Here is a 22,645-nt window from a genome sequence, read left to right on the forward strand (position 1 = left end):
GTTCACATCTGTTCTGTTTTCCCTCTCTCTCATCTTCCCTACTACTGCCACGTCAACCATGCAGTCTGACAGCTGACATTCTGTCACTCTTATGGGCCTCACAGTCCCGTATCCATAATGCCTCCCATAGAGTCGCTCTCTCAGGTCATAGTCAAGTGGTGCAGACAGAGGGGGGAAGCCCATTGTTACTGTCACCCTGTAAACCCCCATGCTGCTTGCTCATCACTTTGAATGGAGAGACTGCAGGTCTGACTCATGCTGTTAGCAGATTAGCTTTCCCTTCTGTTTATTACAAACGAGACACTTTTGGGATGAAAAGGCTGCATTGAGCCTAATGAAAAGGGCCATTTGGAGGAGAAGGAGAGATACCGAGAGAGAACAAGAACAAGAGACACAGCATCTCTCTATCTGATGAGCTCATAGTAAAAACCCAATTATGGAAATTGAAAATGGAAGCTTGTGATTGGTTGGTGGTGAATGCAGACTAAACCACCACATTGTGCTGTGTCAGCACCTCAAGCAGGGGGATTGTCCAATCTGTTCTTTTTACTCGCTCTCTCACTCTTACTCTCTCTCTCACACTCTTTCTCTCTCTCTCACTCTTTCTTTCACTATTTCTCTCTCTTTCTCTCACTCACTCACTCACACTTTCTTTCTCTCCCTCGCTATTTCTTTCTCGCACTCTTTCTTGCTCTTTCTCTCTCTCTCATATACTGTACAGCTCGGCGCAAAAGTGAGAAGTGTAGAGCTTCTCTACTGTGTTGTGACTGTAAACAGTCTGGCTAGAATGGGATAATGCATGGGGCTGTAGTGGAGAACTGTCTTATTGTGTGTGCCTGTTCACTCAACTGTGCGCGCGTGCGGATCTGTGTGCGCGTGCGGATCTGTGTCCTTGCGTTTCTAGGATGAGGTGGTGCTGAGACAGGAACAGGATTAGTCCTCTAGCAGCAAAGAGCAGAGCAGCTTTATTGGCTGACTGACTGAAGAAATAGTCCTTATTCACCATGACCTGATTTGTGTTCTCTGCTGATAACTCTTCTCGCTCTGTGTTCGATTTCCCAGTTCAAAGTCTCTGCTTTAACTGTGTTCTAGTAGAACGACCGTGCTCCTGTATCCTGCTGAAAATGAAATCTAAAAATGTGTGTGTCCATGCGCGAGTCTGTTTTCAATGCCTTATTTTGTCTTCTACACCAAGCTAAGCTGATCACTGGGTGGAGACCTCCTTCCAACGCCTGTTGAATTATAAATGAGCCTCTTTCTTCTAGAGAAACACTAAGGAGAGCAGTCCTGACTGCTGCCATAGTGGGGACACACACATCCCTTACTGAGCTGAATAGTGGAGCCTCGTCCCTCTGACTGTAGTTTGTGGTGTGATGGTGACTGGAATCGTTTGTGTTGGGATGGTGACTGGACTAGTTTGTGTTGTGATGGTGACTGGACTAGTTTTGTATGTGAGTGATGCCCACTAAACCTGCGAGAGCTCTTTGATAACTGGTGTGAACTGGTGCGAGCATGGAAACATAGTTTGTGCTGGTGTGATGGTGACTGGACTAGTTTGTTGTGATGGTGACTGTCACTGTACTAGTTTGTAACTGGTGTGTGATGGTTGAACTGGCTAGTTTGTGATGATGTGGGTGGATGGGTGACTGGACTAGTTTGTTGTGATGGGACTGTGCACTGTACTAGTTTGTAACTGGTGTGATGGTGACTGGACTAGGTTGTGTTGTGATGGTGAAGACTGTCACTGTACTAGTTTGTAACACTGGTGTGATGGTGACTGGGACTAGTTTTGTTGTGATGGTGACTGTCACTGTACTAGTTTGTAACTGGTGTGATGGTGACTGGACTAGTTTTGTAACTGGTGTGATGGTGACTGGACTAGTTTGTTGTGATGGTGATGTCACTGGTAATCTGTTTTGCCTGGTGTGATGGTGCTGGACTCGTTTGGGTAACGTTGGTGGTGTTTTGGACTAGTTTGGGGAACATTTGCTGGTGTGATGGTGACTGGCATAGTTTGTAACTTGTGATGGTGACTGGACTTAGTTTTGCCTGGTGTGATGGTGACTGGACTAGTTTGCCTGGTGTGATGGTGACTGGACTAGGTTTGTAATGGTGTGATGGTGACTGACTAGTTTGTAACTGGTGTGATGGTAGACTGGACTAGTTTGCCTGGTGTGATGGTGCCTGGACTAGTTTTGCCTGGTGTGATGGATGACGTTGGGCTGTGTGTTGGCTGCTGGGTGTGTGATTGTTTCCGCCGTGTATCGCGTTGGTGTCGCCTCTGGAGATGCACAATGTGTTGTCAGTCAGTCTGTCAGAGCTCATAAAGCGACGTGGTAATGGGTCTTGCTACACGTGTATGGCACGATTTATTACACTCTTATACATCCTCTCCATCCCTTCCCTCCATCCACCACTCTTTCCATCCCTCTGCTTGACGGCGCGAGTTGTGGAGGGCTGTGCATCACTGCAGCACTCTGCTGACAACGGAGCGAGCGGAGAGACGCGGCGAGGGATGGAGCGAGAGGCACACAGGGGAAAGAGCAGGGAGGGAAGAGAGGGTCCTGCTGATACAGCTGGGACTTCTAGACGACTGGATCCAAGATCAGGCTTAGAGATTTCCTCTCCACATTCTTATCCCTCAAATCTTCCCTCCACTTTTTCATGAGATATTCATTTCCTCTCCGGACGGCTACGACCATACTGTCCCTTGGATCTTACTGTGTCTGTCCATGTGGTAACACAGATTAGTGTTCACCGTATACCAAAACTTCTGTTCCTTTTTTGATACTAAACATGAAAACGGTTCAAATGTTTATTATTATTTTAAAAAAATACGCATCCACCGTGTCTCCTCCGTGCTTCCTCCGGTGTCTGCTCCACTTCTCTTGCCAGCTCTGGCCTGTCTGAGGAGCCACTGCCTCCTGGGAGTCTGGGCTTTCTGAGGAGCCACTGCCCTCACTGGGAGTCTGGGCTGTCCTGAGGGACGCACTGCCCTCACATGGGAGTCTGGGCTGTCCTGGAGCCACTGCCTCACTGAGGATCTGGCTTCTGAGGAGCCTGCCCTCACTAGGGATTCTCGGCTGTCCTGAGGAGCCATTCCCTCACTGGGAGGTCTATGGGCTGTCCTGAGGAGCCACTGCCTCACTGGGAGTCTTGGGTGTCCTGAGAGAGCCACTGCCCTCACTGGGAGTCTGGGCTGTCCTGAGGAGCCACTGCCAGCTCACCTGGGAGTCTGGGCTGTCCTGAGGAGCACTGCCCTCATCGGGATTCTTCGGCTGTCCTAAGGAGCATTGCCTCACTGGCGAGTCCTGGGCGAGTCGGGACGATCCGTGCGGGCGACCGGCAGGAGAAATGACGACTCGGGTTAGTTACGCTGGGACTGACAAAATGCAGGGGGCACTACTTAAGCTGCACAGAAGTTAACACACATCAATAATGCAACACGGCATGTAGAAAGGTTGAAACTGTTAATTACTGTTAACAAAACAATGTCCATTACAGGCTGGAACACTATAAAATTCAAGAAGATACCAGTAGCTTCCAGCTTTGTAGGCTAACTTTCCGTCAATTCACTACCCTAGTACCTTGTTTGGGATAATATGCAAACTATAACGCAAAATATTGCTGATTTCAAAGCTGATTGTGACCAAAACCTTTTTCATTCACTTCGTCTCCCCCGCCTCACATCTCTTCCAGGCAAGATCATATTTGCTTGTACCTCGAACTGTGTTTGTGAATGACGTCATGGGTCTTGAAGAGACAGTACACACTTTTATAAAAGAAGAGATTGCTTATTCTATGCAAATGTTGTTGATCAGTACCATTTTAAAATAAGTGACTTCCTCATGAAGCTGGTTGAGAGAATGCCAAGAGTGTGCAACACTGTCATCAAGGCAAAGGGTGGCTACTTTGAAGAATCTGAAATATAAAATATATTTAGACTTGTTAAATCTAAAATCTACATCTTTTTGGTTACTACATGATTCCATATGTGTTATTTCATAGTTTTGATGTCTTCACTATTATTCTACAATGTAGAAAATAGTAACAATAAATAAAAACCCTTGAATGAGTAGGTGTGTCCAAACTTTTGACTGGTACTCTATGTCTGGATCAAGTTCTATTCTGTGACTTTGGCTAATAACCCTTTCTTTTTTTGCCCTGGTATCGTTTTGGTATCCAGTATTGTGATGGTAGCAAGTATCGTGATACTAAATCTGGTATCGGTATTGAAGTCAAAATTCTGGTATCGCAACAACAGTAACACAGATCCTGTATCCCCCAACTAGTCTGTTACTGAGCTCTTTGATCGGCATAGACGGGCTTATCTAGTGATGGTGCTGCACGTCTTCCAGTTTGGTGGTGGTATTATACGGGTAGTGTTTCTCCATTAATGCTAACTCGCTGCGAACCACTACTTGATCGATCAGGTTACAGTGGTATCAGTTGAGCTGTTGCACGTTGTTGGGACCAGACCGGTAGCTTGATGCTGTAGCAGTGGTGTGCCAGCTCTTTGATGCAGTGGGACAGCTATTAGATGTGGTTATCACTGTTTCTACTGAGAAGATGCCAACGATGCGCCGCACTGGCAGCAGCAGCCAGCGACTTTTTAACAGTTAAAGGGGCAATGACTTTTACTCCTTCTTTATTCTCTCTCTCTCTCTCTCTCTCTCTCTCTCTCTCTCTCTCATCTCTCTCCTCTCTCTCTCTCTCTCTCTCTCTCTCTCTCTCTCTCTCTTAATCCCTCTCTCTCTCTCTCTCTCTCTCTCTCTCTCTCTTCTCTTCTCTCTCTCTCTCTCTCTCTCTCTCTCTCTCTCTTCTCTCTCTCTCTCTCTCTCGCTCTCTCTCTCTCTCTCTCTCTCTCTCTCTCTCTCTCTCTCTCTCTCTCTCTCCTCTCTCTCTCTCTCTCTCCTCTCTCTCTCTCTCTCTCTCTCTCTCTCTCTCTCTCTCTCTCTCTCTCTCCTCTCCTCTCTCTCTCAAAATGTTCCATTTAAATGGAGTTGGTGTTAAATGCAGGAAGGGCAGGGTCCAGACTTCTCCTATTTCTGTATTCTCTTTCCTTTTCTCTCCATATCACTCTCTCCATCTATCCTTGTGGCGTGTCCCAGGGGTGTCTGTCTCTGGCTACAGTGCCGGTCCTGCTTTCCCACACACATTTGACTAATTAAGCAGCGTAGCAGCTCAGAGCAGCTTGCTGCGGCCAGGACCACAGCCACACATCACTCTGTGTCAGTTCTGCTGTATCTGAGCTTTTCATTTTGGATTTATTTTGGCGTCTGTCTCGTTGGTCTCCGCAATAAGCAGGCTTGTCACATCTCAACAGCCTGTCAACTCGGGGGAGCGACAGGGGGCACATATACACACACACACACACCTCTTTCTGTCATTCAGCCAGAGTTCTGTGGAGAGGTACAGGGTGGAGGAGATGGCTCTCCTTGGCCTCTAACTGTGCTGACTGCTCTCTCCTCTCTTGCTCTTTCTCTCTCTCGCCCTCTCTATTTCCCTGTCTCGCTCTCTTCTCAATCTCTCTTTCCCCTCTCTTCTCTTTCTCTCTCTCTCTCTCTCTGTGTGTGTGTGTGTCTGTCCGTTTGAGCCCTTTTCTCTCCATGTAGCCTTGGGGAAAGAGCCTCAAGGTTGCTCTGTGAATGATTTAGCTGTCTACTGTAGCGACAACGGCTGACCTTTTGTGTTAGATTAACAGTTACCTAGCCTGGTTTTTAAAGGCTGGCTGCTTTGAGAAGTTAATTGAAAGGATGAGATTACATGAGTGTAGGATGTGACTAAATGGAGTATGTGATTGTACAGTTCTCTATCTCTCGTGTGTGTGTCACTAGGATGGAGTCAGCTGGGCAGTGATAAACAGAAGGGTTTAAACTCCTCGCTCCTCTCGGAGTCAGTGTTACAGACTGTATTAGCTCTCCCTCTGTCCTAGGATCTGATCCTGCACCAGCTGCAGCGGTACAGCCTGGCAGAGAACATCGTTCACCCCCCTCTCTCACTTCACTATGTCACTCACTCACTCCTTCTCTCTCCCTATCTCCTAGGGTCTGATCCTGCACCAGCTGCAGCGGTACAGCCTGGCAGAGAAGATCCTTCGGGATGCGGTGCAGGTGAACTCGACGGCCCACGACGTGTGGAACAGCCTGGGGGAGGTGCTGCAGGCTCAGGGCAATGCTGCTGCCGCTACAGAGTGTTTCCTCACCGCCCTGGAGCTAGAGGCCTCCAGCCCCATACTCCCCTTCACCATCATACCACGACAACTCTGACCTGGGAGAGAGACGCGCACACACACACACACACACACACACACACACACACACACACACACACACACACACAAGCTGCTTTATCCCCCCAGTGTGAAGGTGCCAAAAACCTTCCTCAGAAGCGCCACCATCAACCACCCTGTGATGTCTCGGGCCCACCTCTTTCATCCCAATGAGATTAGACAACTACCTCTCTCCTCTTGAGGCCATTCATAGGCCTAGCTAGATGAGCTGGAGGGAGGGACCATGGACAAAAAATCCAAACACTGATTATCTGGTCCAATAATGTACATCAATGTAACTGTTGTTGCCATGCCAACACCAATGTGCTGTCTCCGCCCCCTAGTCTCTGCTGTGACCACTGTATCGTATACCACAACCCCTTGCTGTGCCTGACTATGACTCCTGCACTCCAGCCTTTATCTAATCTACACTGAGCAAAAATATAAACGCAACATGTAAAGTGTTGGTCCCATGTTTCATGAACTGAAAGATCCCAGAAATTGCACAAGAAGGTTATTTCTCTCAAATGTTGTGCATAAATTTGTTTACATCCCTGTTATTGAGCATTTCTCCTGTGCCAAGAAAGTCCATCCACCTGACAGGTGTGGCATATCAAGAAGCTGATTAAACAGCATGATCATTACATAGGTGCACCTTGTGCTGGGGACAATAAAATGCCACTCTAAAAAGTGCAGTTTTGTCACACAACACAATGCCACAGATGTCTCAAGTTGAGGGAGTGTGCAATTGGCATGCCGACTGCAGGAATGTCCACCAGAGGTGTTCCCAGAGAATTTAATGTTCATTTCTCTACCATAAGCCGCCTCCAACGTTGTTTTAGAGAATTTGGCAGTAGGTCCAACCGGCCTCACAACCGTAGACCACGTGTAACCACGCCAGCCCAGGACCTCCTCATCCGGTTTCTTCACCTGTGGGATCGTCTGAGACCAGCCATCCAGGCAGCTGATGAAACTGAGTATTTCTGTCTGTAATAAAGCCCTTTTGTGGGGGAAAATTATTTCTGATCGGCTGGGCCTGGCTCCCAAGTGGGTGGGCCTATGCCCTCCCAAGCCCACACATGGCTGCGCCCATGCCCAATCATGTAAAATTCATAGATTAGGGCCTAATGAATTTATTTCAATTGACTGATTTCTCCTTTGCCAAGATAATCCATCCACCTGACAGGTGTGAACTGTAACTCTGTAAACTAAACTATGAACTGTAACTGTAAAATCGTTGAAATTGTTGTATGTTGCATTTTATATTTTTGTTCAGTATACATGGTGGGGAGAGGGGGGGAGTTAGCCATACAGGCTGTCTACTCACTGATCCATCTGTTTTCTCTGGCTGTTGATTGATGGGAGAGGAGACGGAGGGTGCAGAGGGACTTTCAGGCAGACAGAGTTGCAGAGGTTTGCATTCCAGATGACATGGACGATGTAGTGCTATGCAGCGGACAATGGCTGGCCACAGTGGTACATACCATCACCAGACCCCCCCCCCATGTCTTTGCTGGTGCATTGTTGTAGCTTTCAACCCAAATGATGCTGACTGTGTTTAACCTGACAATGCTTGTATGTATGTACGGTATGCGTGTCTGTGCGTGTGTATATATGCACTTGTTTGTATGTGCGTTTGTACATTTGCGTGTTCAAAAGGCTTTTCGTTATTTGTTCATGGGGGAAAAACTGTTAAAGAAGTTACACACTGTCACTTGAAAGATGTATATTTTATGGTGAAACTATAGTTTACATGATATCCCACACTCTGAGTGTGGAAGGCCTCACACACGTGTGTCGTGAGGTTGTGTCCTTTTGCTGTTCCTCTGCATCCCAAAATGCAACAGTTTAAAAACAGGTGATGCTACTGTGTTTGAAATGAGCTCCTCCTCCTCGATAAACTTCATCAGATGCACCCTCAGCGGGGTTGGTATAACCGGAAACATCTGATTTACCGTATCTTCAACTTCGCTTCCTTTTCCCCTGGAAACAGGATGTGGGGACCCCATTCAGGCGAGTGTTTAATGCCTGCTACGTTAGGTTACATCAGATGTAGTTATTTCAGTTACTGTAACCTTCTATCAGTTAGTTAGGTCACAAGCTCACTGGTGTGAATGCCAAAAACAGTGATTCTAAAACACTTAATGTCTTGTCTATGGTTTCTTTCTGTCCAAAACAAATGACTTTTTGTTTTCTTCACATTACCCTTGATTTTAAGTGCAGATTATTATTATTATTTCTGACTGGTAATTATTAGATGTTCATTATTTTAGACGTTTAAATGATATTTTACAGTGAATGACATTACGGAGGCGTCACAAACACTGCAATATGTTTCTTTGAGTAGATTGTACTTGAAGTATACAACGGAGAGGAGCTGACTGTTTTCAGCTCAGTTATAGGGTAAATATATAAATGTTTCTAGTCTGCTGTAGTACTTCTCTGAATGCAGAATCTACCTAGCAACCACAATAGGAGCCTGCATGGCATGTCCCGTTGTGAATGGCCAGTATGCCCCAGGCCTCTGGTTTGATATGGTCCAACCAACAGCAGCATTGAGACAGCATGTCTGTCTGTCTTGTCCTATAGCACATATATGATACAACTGGACAAACTATAATGATGTCAATAAAAAAGTGATTGGAATAAATACAGTGACGTAATGTAATATACACTAATGTGATCAGGTATGGTTATGTATCGGACACACACAAATTCAGTGTATCATCCATGTTGAGAATCCCTTGCCCTTTGAAATACATCAGAGAGCAAGACACTTCTTGGGCCTGTTGTTACGGTAACATCTAGTGATGTGAGACATTTCCAGGACTTCAGTGTTGTGTGTTGCTGGACTAAGAAGACGTAGGCCTGTGTGTTTGGGGATCTAGTGGCAGCCAGGTTCTGTCTGCACTGTTGTCTGTTTTGTACTAGAAAGACCAGAGCAGTCAGTCTGGATAAGAACAAACAGTCCATCTCAACAGGGAATGAATGGCTTACATGTTAGATGGTGATGGCAGAGTGAGTTGCCTCTTGTTTATTTTCCCCTAATCTTTACTCTTTCAAGAAGAGAAGCATCATCACCATTCATGAATATTGGATGAGTTCTGAGTCTCCCTGATTTGTTACGTGTGTGTGTATGTACTGTATGTGCACGCATACGTTTGCGCATACCTTGTTATAAGTTTTAAAAAATATCATAGATTGATGTAGGCATTTCAGGAGTTCAAAAATAAGTACAAACCGAGGGGATAGACGAAGCGCTTCCAGAAAAAAACAACGAAGGAGGAACATAATGGATGAGGGAGGGTTATAAAACCAGAAGGGCTGACAGGAGAAAGGAGGGACGGAGTAGAGGAATGAAGGAAATGGGAGGAAGGGGATGATTTAAGGCACAACAGCCCTGCCTTAAACAAATGAGAGTTCCCTGCCTGGCTCGACTCTGCTCAGGACGGAGCATGCGGCGTGGCGCTGTGTAGTAAATCTCCAGGGGAATGCCGGGCTGTGTTCTGTAATTGAAAATGTATAGAAGTGATTGAGCAGGAGGTTATTAAGAACATTGAGAGAGAGAGTGCGGTGGCGGTGAGGACAGCAGCGTTATTACAGTGCCAAGGCCCCTGGGAGACCCCACTGCCTGGCTGTTTGCTCTAAATCTGATACGGCGACTCACACACACAGAGCAGTGCGGCAGTGCAGTGCAGCACTCTCGTCTGCCCAGAGTTACCCAGGACTTCAAACTCAGTCATCTCACAGAGTTACCCAGGACTTCAAACTCAGTCATCTCACAGCTCAACTCACACTGGAATAGACTCAGTGGGTTGGCTCAAGACGGCAGCAGCCTCAACCATACAGACAGCCCATTTAGTGCCACTGAGTCTCTCCTCTCCTCCCTGGCTGCTCTTGCTAGGTGAGAAGAAGCACCCATGTCCCTGCCTGTCACAGCAACACTACAGCAACACTCAGTTCTCCCTCCACTGCAACCCTCCTCCTCCTGTCGTCCTCACTCTCCCTTTCCCTCATTCTCCTTCCTTCCTTCTACATACCAGACAGGGTTGCAATGCAGTTCAGTTCAGAAGTGGCTAGCGCTTTCTCTGTAGCTCACACAGGCAGCTGCAGTTGAGCTGGACAATCATCTGTTCATTTATTTGTAAGTAAGGAAATGGGAAACTAAGAGTAGTGACCTTGGGTTTATGCTGAGGTAACAACCTAAAAACACAAGGAAGGAGAGGGTGAGGAAGGGGTAGAGAGAAAGACTGACTGAATGAGAGGCCCTGCTGCAGTCCCCCCTCCTATCCCCACAGGTCTTTGCTGCTAACAGGGAATGGTGAGTGAAACGTAGACCGGACTCTCCTCCCCTCTGACCTCCATCCCTGCAACACACACATACCCCTCCTCTCCCCACCCTGCAGTCCAGTCCACATCACTTCTGCTGGCTCATCCCTTTCTGTCAGCTGCCACTCTCTCCCTCCCTCCCTCCCTGCCTGCCTCCCTCCCCGCTGAACCAACGCTAATGCGGCACGGCGGTCTCCTCCAGCCACACAGCCAATTACACACGCACACACCCACCCACAAACACGCACACCACTCCCCCATCGTCCGTCCCTGACCTGGGCACCTGCCAACTACCTCTCAGATGTACAGCTGAACTGCTTACCCACCAATCACAGCTCTTTCACACTCTGCTTCGTTACGTCCCGACCAATCACAGTGATTGCCTGTAGCCCTGGACTGATTACTGGTACACCACAGCTCAGTCTCGTGAGTTTGCCAGCCAATCACAGCGTTCCACACTGTGGCAGTGGCACGCGAAACAAAACCCTAGTCCAATCACATTGCTCCATGGCTATACTGTAGTGAACTGGGTTAACAGTGCACCGTGACAGGCTGCTCTACATACAAACCCGCTGGAATATGTTCATTACAGATACTTAGAAAGAGAGAAGTCTGTTCCAATTACACTGAATGGAGAAATCTGTCATGAAAGACTGAGGAAATCACATTGAAATATGTCACACACAGAGCCATAGTATATCCAGTCATGATTTACTGTATATCTCTATATATGTCTCTGAATACCCTCTCATCGTGATGTTTGTGGAATGTCAGAGCTACACATCATAGTGATTTATGGGTGTTTGTGTGCACCAGGGCCTTGAGATGGTGTGCTCTGTATGRGTACCATCTTGGGAATTCCCATCTGTATGTATGGAGCAACTCACCACCACCCTTCCTCCACATTGGTCCTCCTCTGTTTGCTTGTTGGTGATCTCAGAGGGCCAGGTCTGCATGGAGAGAGGGACTGGAGGGGTCTAGTATGTTTTGGCAGGGGTTGGTGCTGTGTTGGAGGTGCAAGGGGCACCCTGAGATACGGAGTGGGCAGCTCGGGGGACTTGTCAGCTGTCTCGTGATCACTCCATYGCAGTCTGTTTCTACTACCCCCTCAAAAACACACTAATGATTAGATCACAGCAACAACACATCCTGGCTGCTGAAAATAAACTAGATTTGATCACACAAAAGCTAAACCTGCCCTTGACACTGACAGTAGGCTGTCTTACATCAAGGGCTTTTATRTAGCGTACGAGAAGCTACTTTCTGTTTTATGGTGATGTTCTGTGTCAAGCTGTAATAAAGACATTGAGATCCTGTCTGTCGAAACAAGTGATGTCCTTGTGAAAGTCGTCAAAGTAATTGATTTGCTGTCTGTGTGTGTGTTTACCAACAGAGAGCGTTGCCTGCAGGCTTCACTAAATTAAACATGATCAATGTCCTGACACAATTATGGAATCAATCTTCAAGCTGCTAAAATATTCCTACAGAGGCCCCTCTCTTCTCCCTCTCTTTTCTCCCTCTCTCTCCTTGTTCTCTCTTCTCCCTTTCTCTTCTTGTTCTCTTTTCTCCCTCTCTCTCCTTGTTCTCTCTTCTCCCTTTCTCTTCTCCCTCTCTCTCCTTGTTCTCTCTTCTCCCTTTCTCTTCTTGTTCTCTCTTCTCCCTTTCTCTNCACAGTGATTGCCTGTAGCCCTGGACTGATTACTGGTACACCACAGCTCAGTCTCGTGAGTTTGCCAGCCAATCACAGCGTTCCACACTGTGGCACACTAAAAACCTCTTGCCCAATCACAGTGCTCCACAGTGGAATCTGAACTGGGTTAGCAGTGCAGTGACAGGCTGCTCTACATACAAGCCCTCTGGGATAAGTTCATTACATATACTTAGAAAGAGAGAAGTCGGTACCACTTACCCTGAATGGAGAACTCTGTAATAAAAGACTGATTAAATCTCATTGACATATGACACACATGGCCACGGTATATCCTCAGTCATAATGTACTGGATCTCTATATATGGCTCTGACAGGGTGGGTTAATTGTGGAAGACATTTTGGTTGAATGCATTCAGTTGTGCAACTGAATAGGTATCCCCTTAATATCCTCTCATCATGTTTGTGGAATGTCATAATGATTTATTCATTTCTGGATCCGTTGTGGGTGCTGTGTGCACCAGAGTCTTGTATTGAGATGGATATAACTGTGGTGGGTTCTGTTTGTGTACCATCTTGGGAATTCCCATCTGTAAGTATGGAGCAACTCACCACTACCCGTCCTCCACGTTGGTCCTCCTTTGTTTGCTTGTTAGTTATCTCAGAGGGCCAGGTCTCTATGGAGAGAGGGGCTGGATGGGCCTAGTATTTTTTTGGCAGGGGCTGGTGTTGTGTTGGAGGTGCCAGGGGCACCCTGGGATACGGAGTGGGCAGCTCAGAGGACTTGGCAGCTGTCTCGTGATCACTCCGTGGCAGTCTGTTCCTGGTTCTGTTTCCACTACCCCCTCAAAAACACAAATGATCAGATCACAGCAACAATGCATCCTGGCTGCTGAAAAGAAACGAGAAACCTGCCCTTGACACTAACAGTACTGATGAGAATGTACTTTATTTTTTATGGTGATGTTCTGTGTCAGGCTGCATTAAAGACATTGAGATCCTGTCTGTAGAAACAACCCACTGGGCACAAACAGTGTCATTTGTCAATGCATTGTGACGTGGAATCTATGTGGAAAATACATTGCACTGTTGGTCACTTTTTTCAAATCCAATCTGAGCTGGGTTAGCAGTGTAGTGTCAGGCTGCTCTACATACAGTGGCATGAAAAAGTATGTGAACCCTTTGGAATTAATAACACACAAATGATTGTATTTTTCTTGTCTATATTGAATACATAATTTAAACATTCACAGTGTAGGTTGGAAAAAGTATGTGAACCCCTAGGCCAATGACTTCTCCAAAAGCTAATTGGAGGCAGGAGTCAGCTAACCTGGAGTCCAATCAATGAGACGAGATTGGATATGTTGGTTAGAACTGTCTTGCCCAGTAAAAAACACACAACATTTGAGTTTGCTATTCACAAGAAGTGTTGCCTAATGTGAACCATGCCTCGAACAAAAGAGATCGCAGAAGACAGACTTTCATAAAGCTGGAAACGGTTACAAAAGTATCTCTAAAAGCCTTGATGTTCATCAGTCCACAGTAAGACAAATTGTGTGTAAATGGAGAAAGTTCAGCACTGTTGCTACTCTCCCTAGGAGTGGCTGTCCTGCAAAGATGACTGCAAGAGCACAGCGCAGAATGCTCAATGAGGTTAAGAAGAATCCTAGTGTGTCAGCTAAAGACTTACAGAAATCTCTAGAACATGCTAACATCTCTGTTGACGAGTCTACGATACGTAAAACACTAAACAAGAATGGTGTTCATGGGAGGACTCCACGGAAGAAGCCACTGCTGTCCAAAAAAAACATTGCTGCACGTCTGAAGTTTACAAAAGTGCACATGGATGTTCCACAGTGCTACTGGCAAAATATTCTGTGGACAGATGAAACTACAGTTGAGTTGTTTGGAAGGAACACAACACTATGTGTGGAGGAAAAAAGGCACAGCACATCAAACCCTCATCCCAACTGTAAAGTACAGTGGAGGAGCATCATAGTTTGGGGCTGCTTTCCTGCCTCAGGGCCTGGACAGCTTGCTATCATCAATGGGAAACGAATTCCCAAGTTTATCAAGACATTTTGCAGGAGAATGTTAGACTATCTGTCCTCCAATTGAAGCTCAACAGAAGTTGGGTGATGCAACAGGACAACAACCCAAAACACAGAAGTAAATCAACAACAGAAGAAAATATGCCTTCTGGAGTGGCCCAGTCAGAGTCCTGACCTCAATCCGATTGAGATGCTGTGGCATGACCTCGAGCAGTTCACACCAGACATCCCAATAATTTTGCTGAACTGAAACAGTTTTTTAAAGAGGAATGGTCCAAAATTCCTCCTGGCCGTTGTGCAGGTCTGATCCGCAACTACAGAAAACAATTGGTTGAGGTTATTGCTGCCAAAGAAGCGTCAACCAGTTATTAAATCCAAGGGTTCACATACTTTTCCCACCCTGTACTGTGAATGTTTACACAGTGTGTTCAATAAAGACATGAAAACGTATAATTGTTTGTGTTACCAGTTTAAGCAGACTGTGTTTGTCTGTTGTGACCTAGATGTAGGTCATCTGATCAATATGTAGAAATCCAGGTATTTCCAAAGGGTTCACATACTTTTTATTGTCACTGTACAAGCCCTCTGGCATAAGTTCATTACATACAGTACCAGTCAAAAGTTTGGAGACACCTATTCATTCAAGGGTTTTTCTTTATTTTTACTATTTTCTACATTGTCGAATAATAGTGACGACATCAAACATATGGAATCATGTCCTAACCAAAAAAGTGTTAAACAAATCTAAATATATTTTAGATTCTTCAAAGTAGTCACCCTTTGCCTTGATGACAGCTTTGCACACTCTTGGCATTCTCTCAACCAGTTTCATGAGGTAGTCACCTGGAATGCATTTCAATTAACAGGTGTGCCTTGTTAATTTGTGGAGTTTCTTTATTAATGCGTTTGAGCCAATCAGTTGTGTTGTGACAAGGTAGGGTTGGAACACAGAAGATAGCCCTATTTGGTTAAAAAGAAACATTTCCATATTATGGCAAGAACATCTCAAATAAGCAAAGAGAAACGACAGTCCATCATTACTTTAAGACATGAAGATCAGTCAATACGGAACATTTCAAGAACTTTGAAAGTTTCAAGCGCAGTCGCAAAAACCATCAAGCGCTATGATGAAACTGGCTCTCATGAGGACCGCCACAGGAAAGGAAGACCCAGAGTTACCACTGCTGCAGAGGATAAGTTCATTAGAGTTACCAGCCTCAGAAATTGCAGCCCCAATAAATGCTTCACAGAGTTCAAGTAACAGACACATCTCAACATCAACTGTTCAGAGGAGACTGCGTGAATCAAGCCTTCATGGTCGAATTGCTGCAAAGAAACCACTACTAAAGGACACCAATAATAAGAAGAGACTTGCTTGGGTCAAGAAACACAAGCAATGGACATTAGACCGGTGGAAATCTGTCCTTTAGTCTGATGAGTCCAAATGAGAGATTTTTGGTTCCAACCGCCGTGTCTTTGTGGGACGCAGAGTAGGTGAATGGATGATCTCGGCATGTGTGGTTCCCACCGTGAAGCATGGAGGAGGAGGTGTGATGGTGTGGGGATGCTTTGCCTTTGACACTGTCTGTGATTTATTTAGAATTCAAGGCACACTTAACCAGCATGGTTACCACAGCATTCGGCATTGATATGCCATCCCATCTGGTTTGCGCTTAGTGGGACTATCATTTTGTTTTTCAACAGGACAATGACCCAACACACCTCCAGGCTATGTAAGGGCTATTTGACCAAGAAAGAGAGTGATGGAGTGCTGCATCAGATGAACTGGCATCCACAATCGCCCGACCTCAACTCAGTTGAGATGGTTTGGGATGAGTTGGACCGCAGAGTGAAGGAAAAGCAGCCAACAAGAGCTCAGCATATGTGGGAACTCCTTCAAGACCGTTGGAAAAGCATTCCAGGTGAAACTGGTTGAGAGAACACCTAGAGTGTGCAAAGCTGTCAACAAGGCAAGGGGTGGCTACATTGAAGAATATAAAATATATTTTGATTTGTTTAACATTTTTTGGTTACTACATGATTCCATGTGTTATTTCATATTTTTGATGTCTTCATTATTATTCTACAATGTAGAAAATAGTAAAATAAAGTAAAACCCTTGAATGAGTAAGTGTGTCCAAACTTTTGTCTGGTACTGTATACTTAGAAAGAGAGAAGTTGGTACCACTTAATCTGGATGGAGAACTCTGTAATAAAATACTATTTAAATCTCATTGACATATGACACACACAGGCCCACAGTATATCCTCAGTCATAATATACTGAATCTCTCTAACAATATGGCTCTGAATATCCTTTCATCATCTTTGTGGAATGTCACAGCTACACATCGTAATTATTTATTAATTCCTGGATCCTCTGTGGGTGTTGTGTTTTGAGGGTGATATTTCAACCACAGGATTATGTCATCATGGTAACCAAATTTCAACGTAGACAACCCTTGTGTAAAATATGTCGAATTTTCTACCATTAAAACAACGTCAGATCTTCAACGTTATATCCACAATCAGACTTTTTTTTGTCTGGGCAGCACCTCCTACTAGAGAATTGATTGATCTACAGGTACCCTTTGATCTCTCATGCAGGGTTTTAACCAAGCCCAGCCCTTATTAGCTATGATATTTGTCACTGACTATTACCAATGTGATATCGTGAGAATGATTGTTGAGAGATCTACACTTAAAAACGAAATAGAGTCACTATTGCTATCCAAGTCATTGCAAAGGGTAGGTTTAACAGAGAAAATGAAATGTAACCATAATTTGTTACTCATATATCATCAGTGATGCTATTGAGGCCTATACAGTGCCTTCAAAAAGTATTCACATCCCTTAAATAAATAATTTAAATAAAAAATAACTTGGCTAATCAGGAACATTCACTGTCTTCTAGGTAAGCAACTCCAGTGTAGATTTGGCCTTGTGTTTAAGGTTATTGTAAGGCTGAAAGGTTAATTCATCTCCCAGTGTCCGGTGGAATGCAGACAACCAGGTTTTCCTCTAGGATTTTGCCTGTGCTTAGTTCCATTATGTTTAGTTTTATCCTGAAAAACTCCCCAGTCCTTAATGATTACAAGCATACCCATAACTTGATGCAGCTATCACTATGCTTGAAAATATGGAGAGTGTTACTCCGTAATGTGTTGTATTGGATTTGGTGCAAACATAACACTTTGTATTCAGGACAAAAAGTAACATTTCTTTGCCACAATTTTAGCAGTATTACTTAAGTGCCTTGTTGCAAACAGGATGCATGTTTTGTAATATTTTTTATTCTGTACAGGCCTCCTTCTTTTCACTCTGTCAATTAGGTTAGTATTGTGGATTAACTACAATGTTGTTGATCCATCCTCAGTTTTCTCCTTTCAGAGCCATTCAACTCTGTAACTGTTTTAAAATCACCATTGGCCTCATGGTGAAATCCCTGAGCGGTTTCCTTCCTCTCTGGCAACTGAGTTTGGGAACATTTAAAAAACAGACTAGATGTGTTCTGGGAACGTTATTGTAACATCAGGTGAATGTTTTTTGCACACTAAAAGAAACATTGTAGAGTCATCCACACAATTGTACAGTTTTTGTGTTTTGAGACCATATCTTTTGTGATGTCCCCACAATGTTTTCACCAGACTGTTCCCACAACCTAATACAAACATTCTTGAATCATCAGCACAACTGGACAGGTTTTGTGTTATGAGAACATTTGCCACAACATAACGAATGTTCTGGGAACTTTTACAGAAACAATTTTGGTTTGTTAGGCTGGCACTCCGGAAATATATCACGGACACAATTATGGAATCAATCTTCAAGCTGCTGAAATATTCCCACAGTCAGAGGCTGCCCCCTCTCTCTCTTCTCCCTATCTCTCCTTACTCTCTCCTCCCTCCCTCTCACTTCTCTTTTATTTGGTTACAAAGTACCCAATGTACTGTAATTGAGTGACAATCAAAGGGATGTCATCTTGGCCTTGCAATGTTAGCGGTCTTCACAAAGTGGTTCAACAGGGAAATGGCCCTGCACAGTTTATCTTTATGAGGAGAAGGCAGGGTTTGTGCGTACATCAGAGTGTGTGTGTGTGTGTGTGTGTGTGTGTGTGTGTGTGTGTGTGTGTGTGTGTGTGTGTGCGTGTGTGTGTGTGCGTGCATGTGAGCTCAACCATAGTGGTGCTAGTACTGTGTGTCACTGATAGCCTACGGCTCATCCCATCAATGTGTTTAAAGGGAATTTCTGATCAATATGTTCTCTCCTGGGAACCCCATACAGCCTTTTCAGTAAATGTCTCAAAATGGTGTGTGTTTTGTATTTGTTTGTGTCTGTGCGTGCAAGCGAGCGAGCGAGTGCGTGTGCGCGCATGCACACATGCAGTGTACAATGTGCATATCTCTGCTTGGGGTCACTGCAGTGTCACAGTCTGTACTGATGCCTCAACAGTTCACTACTGCCATCAAGACAGTGATATGGATAACACCGCTAACAAGCATTTAGACTCTTGCATGTAGACTGGGATATACAAGTATACACATAGCAATCATTGTCAAAGACTTCTACAGAGAAAATGTGTATTATGATCTTTGGCCTGTGAAGTGGTTTAAAGATGAGCTATCTAATGACAGATGGGCAGTTTGTGTCTTTTTGAGAGAATAAAAAGCCAGGCTCTAATGTAATCTCTGTGTGAAGCCAGAGGTGAACTAAGAATAGAGCTGAGCCAGGTATTAATAGAGCTGTTCTATCTGGGCTTCTCAGAGCAGCTACCCGCAAAACCAGGAGAATCCAGGAGAGACCTCTATTCTCTCTCTATTCTCTCTTTTATTTACTCTGTCTCTCTCTTGCTTGCTCTCTGTTTTCTCTCTCGCCGTTTGTCGCTCTCTTTATTCTCGCTCACATTCTTTCTCACTTTTTCTCCTCTCTCTCACGCCTCTCTACCTTTCTCTTTCTTTTTCTCTATCTCTCTCTCACCTCCTGTAAGTGCTGCTTTCTAAGATATTCTGACAAAGTGGCTGCCTAGCAACATCCCTCCGGATGGACACATATTTTTTCTAGAATGGAAGTTAACATGAAAAACAGGTTCATTATTAACCCAACTTAATTACCAGTAAAGTACAATGATCTAATTTAGAAAATGTCCACTGAGTGGGAGCCTCTTGTTTTAGGTGATAATAGATATTGTGCCTGTTTGACAACAGAGCAGTGTTTATGTGTGCTAGTTGGTGACGTGTGTTTCCATTAGTTTAGACCCATGGGTCTTATGAGCAGCAGAAGATAACACTGCAAGCATACTGTGTGTGTGTGTGTGGTGTGGTGTGTGTGTGTGTGTGTGTGTGTGTGTGTGTGTGTGTGTGTGTGTGTGTGTGTGGTGTGTGTGTGTGTGTGTGTGTGTGTGTGTGGTGTGTGTGTGTGTGTGTGTGTGTGTTGTGTGGTTGTGTGTATGAGGTATAGTAGATCCCCCCCCCAGACCCCATAGTTCATGACCCCGCGACCTGAGGATGGACAGGGGATGGCACCTGGTCCTGGCGGTCGCTGCCACTGTCATCAGTGGATTAGCACGCTGTTTGTGACGGTGCTGACGTGACGCCCATTGTGCGGCCGTGTGACGGCTGTGACGGCCCCCACTGTAGCCACATTGGCTGGTTCACCACCACCTAGGATACAGCCTCATCAGGGAGGCAGGGTCAAGCTGGGGCCACACACACTGCCTGCGTGCGTGAGTGCGTGCGTGTGTGTGTGTGCGCCACAGCCCTGACCACCAGGCCCAGGTTTTAGATTTCCCCCTGAGCACAGTGACACTGCAGCCCTGAGGGCCATGAACTTCTCACACCAACCAACCCTACCCTGCATCCGCTTAGAGCCACATCCTTAATTGCCCTCCCGCCTCTCGAGACTGATTACAGACAGATTGAAGTGTACTGGATGTATGTACAGTCAGGTCAAAAATGATTGGCACCCTTGATAAAGATGAGCAAAAACACAGTATCAAATAAATCATACAAATATTGAGTTATTTTGTATGCAAAACAAATGAGGAAATCCTAACATTTTATACTAATACAATTGCTTAGAGAGAGAGCTTAATAAGTCATAGTTTTCCCCCCCAAAAACATAGGGGTTAAAATTGTTTCCACCCCTGTTTTCAATACCTTTTAATACTTCACTTTGCAAGGATAACGGCACTGAGACTTTTCTAAAATGTTTTATGAGTTGGAGAACAACATTGGGAGGAATCTTAGACCATTCCTCCATAAACAATCTTTCCAGATCCTTGATATCCTTCGTCTGCGCTTATGGTCCCTCTTCAAATAAAACTAAAAACAGCATCACCCTTTCACTGTCCCTCTCCCCCGGCCCAGTAGAGAGTGCCCAGTGAGTCGTACAATAACACTTAAGAAAAGCCACAAGCTACAGTAAAGCTGCCACCATTTTATGTCTATAGCCCTATGGATGTGTGCCCCATGTATAGCACTCTCTATCTCTCTATCTCTCTCTAATACACACGCATACATTACACACACACATTCACGCAGACATACTCACACTAGGCCCTTTTAGACACCGAAAAACCTATTGTTTTCAAACCCTTGTATATTGCGGTCAAATGTCAACAGCCAGGTTTTATTAAGGTAGATGTGAGTTAAATGGTAGGAAGCATGAGTTTTTACTCACCAATGTAACAATCCAGTGTAGTCAAAGACTCGTAACTTAGTTGTAGTCACGATCTATTACCTTTAAGTACAAACATAATAATGTTTTGGGGTTTTTACATATTTATTCATCTACTTCTGGATATCTTCTAAACTAACCACAATGCACTATTTCTCAACGTCATATGGAGAATTTACTCTGTGCTACCGAGTTTGTATGCTACACTACATGACCAAAAGTATGTGGACATCTGCTCTTCGAACATCTCATTCAGAAATCATGGGCATTAATATGGAGTTGGTCCCTTCTTTGCTGCTACAACAGCTTCCGCTCTTTTGGGAAGGCTTTCCACTAGATGTTGGAACATTGCTGCGGGGTCTTGCTTCCATTCAGCCACAAGAGCATTAGTGAGGTCGGGCACTGATGTTGGGCAACTAGGCCTGGCTCATAGTCAGCGTTCCAATTCATCCCAAAGGTGTTTGATGGGGTTGAGGTCAGGGCTCTGTGCAGGCCAGTCAAGTTCTTCCACACTGATCTCGACAAACCATTTCTGTATGGACCTCGCTTTGTGCACGCGGGCATTGTCATGCTGAAACAGGAAAGGGCCTTCCCCAAACTGTTGCCACAAAGTTGGAAGCACAGAATTGTCTAGAATGTCATTCCATGCTGTAATTTTAAGATTTCCCTTCAGTTGAACTAACCCTTATTCCTCCTCCACCAAACTTTACAATTGGCACCATACATTCGGGCAGGTAGCGTTCTCCTGGCATCTGCCAAACCCACGGGAGTTTTGTAACTTTTTCCACCTTGGCTTAGTGCTAGTGGTCTAGCTGATGGACATCTGGAATCTATCTATTTTGGATTTCCCTGACTCTCTCTCAGCCTGGCGATGTGCCTGCCTCCCCCTCACTTTGGTAGCTAACTCAGCCTGCACTGTTTTAATCTGTATATCTGCTCTCTCTTTGATTTTAATCTGCAGTTATGTTTTGGTTGTGTTGTGTTCTAGCTGGTCTCCAATAGTTGGGCTCCAGCTTGCCAACCATAACAAGTATGGGTAACTGCATTCGTGGAGTGTGTCTGAAAGTGTGCATGTCTGCAGAAGTGGGAGGATCAACAGCGATAGGCGTTACACCAGCGCTCTTTAATTGGTTAGATGGTTTTGATTGAGCATGTTGTTTTTCGTTCCTTAACACATTTTTGGGTCAGTTTCCGACCGTGTGAAACAAGACTGGAAGAGCTAGAAGGCGTTCCATTCTTGATAGAGAATCATAATGTGCCATTTGAATGTTAACAAAACAAACAACAAACACCTCCCTTATAGCCTAAATATGAACTCTTTATTTACCAGTTTTTCATTTACTAAAATAAATACATCTGAATTATTAGGCCAAAACGCATTATGGCGTCTGTTCAGCTATCATATGATGATGACAATAAATGTGTGTTTTGTGAATAAGACTTATTATAATTACTCTTGTATAATTTGGCAGCAAACAGCCTTCAGGTTTTTCATTTACCAATAAATGTATGTTTGATTATTATAACTCATGGCATCTATCATCAAATTATGACAATAAATTGTGTTTGGCTCAATATAATTACTCTTGTAGAATTGAGCAGCAAGCCAGCTTAGAATGAAAAGTATTCAAGGACAAGGGTTAAAAATAAAATCCATTACTAATATGACTC

At 44.7% G+C, this 22,645-nt stretch overlaps 1 protein-coding gene across 2 annotated transcripts in view; it reads left to right on the forward strand.

Annotated features, from left to right (window-relative positions):
- The window catches only part of ttc7b (tetratricopeptide repeat domain 7B), a 70,460-nt gene extending 61,539 nt beyond the window's left edge, over positions 1–8,921 (forward strand). For both annotated transcript variants that reach the window (XM_023994217.2, XM_023994218.2), the window contains one exon: positions 6,048–8,921. In XM_023994217.2, the coding sequence (XP_023849985.1) occupies positions 6,048–6,269 (222 nt within the window). In that variant the 3' untranslated portion in view covers positions 6,270–8,921. The remainder of the gene's footprint in view (positions 1–6,047) is intronic.
- Positions 8,922–22,645: the final 13,724 nt, after the last annotated feature.

The sequence above is a fragment of the Salvelinus sp. IW2-2015 genome, linkage group LG9 (genome assembly GCF_002910315.2).
Source record: "Salvelinus sp. IW2-2015 linkage group LG9, ASM291031v2, whole genome shotgun sequence".
Taxonomy (NCBI): Eukaryota; Metazoa; Chordata; class Actinopteri; order Salmoniformes; family Salmonidae; genus Salvelinus; species Salvelinus sp. IW2-2015.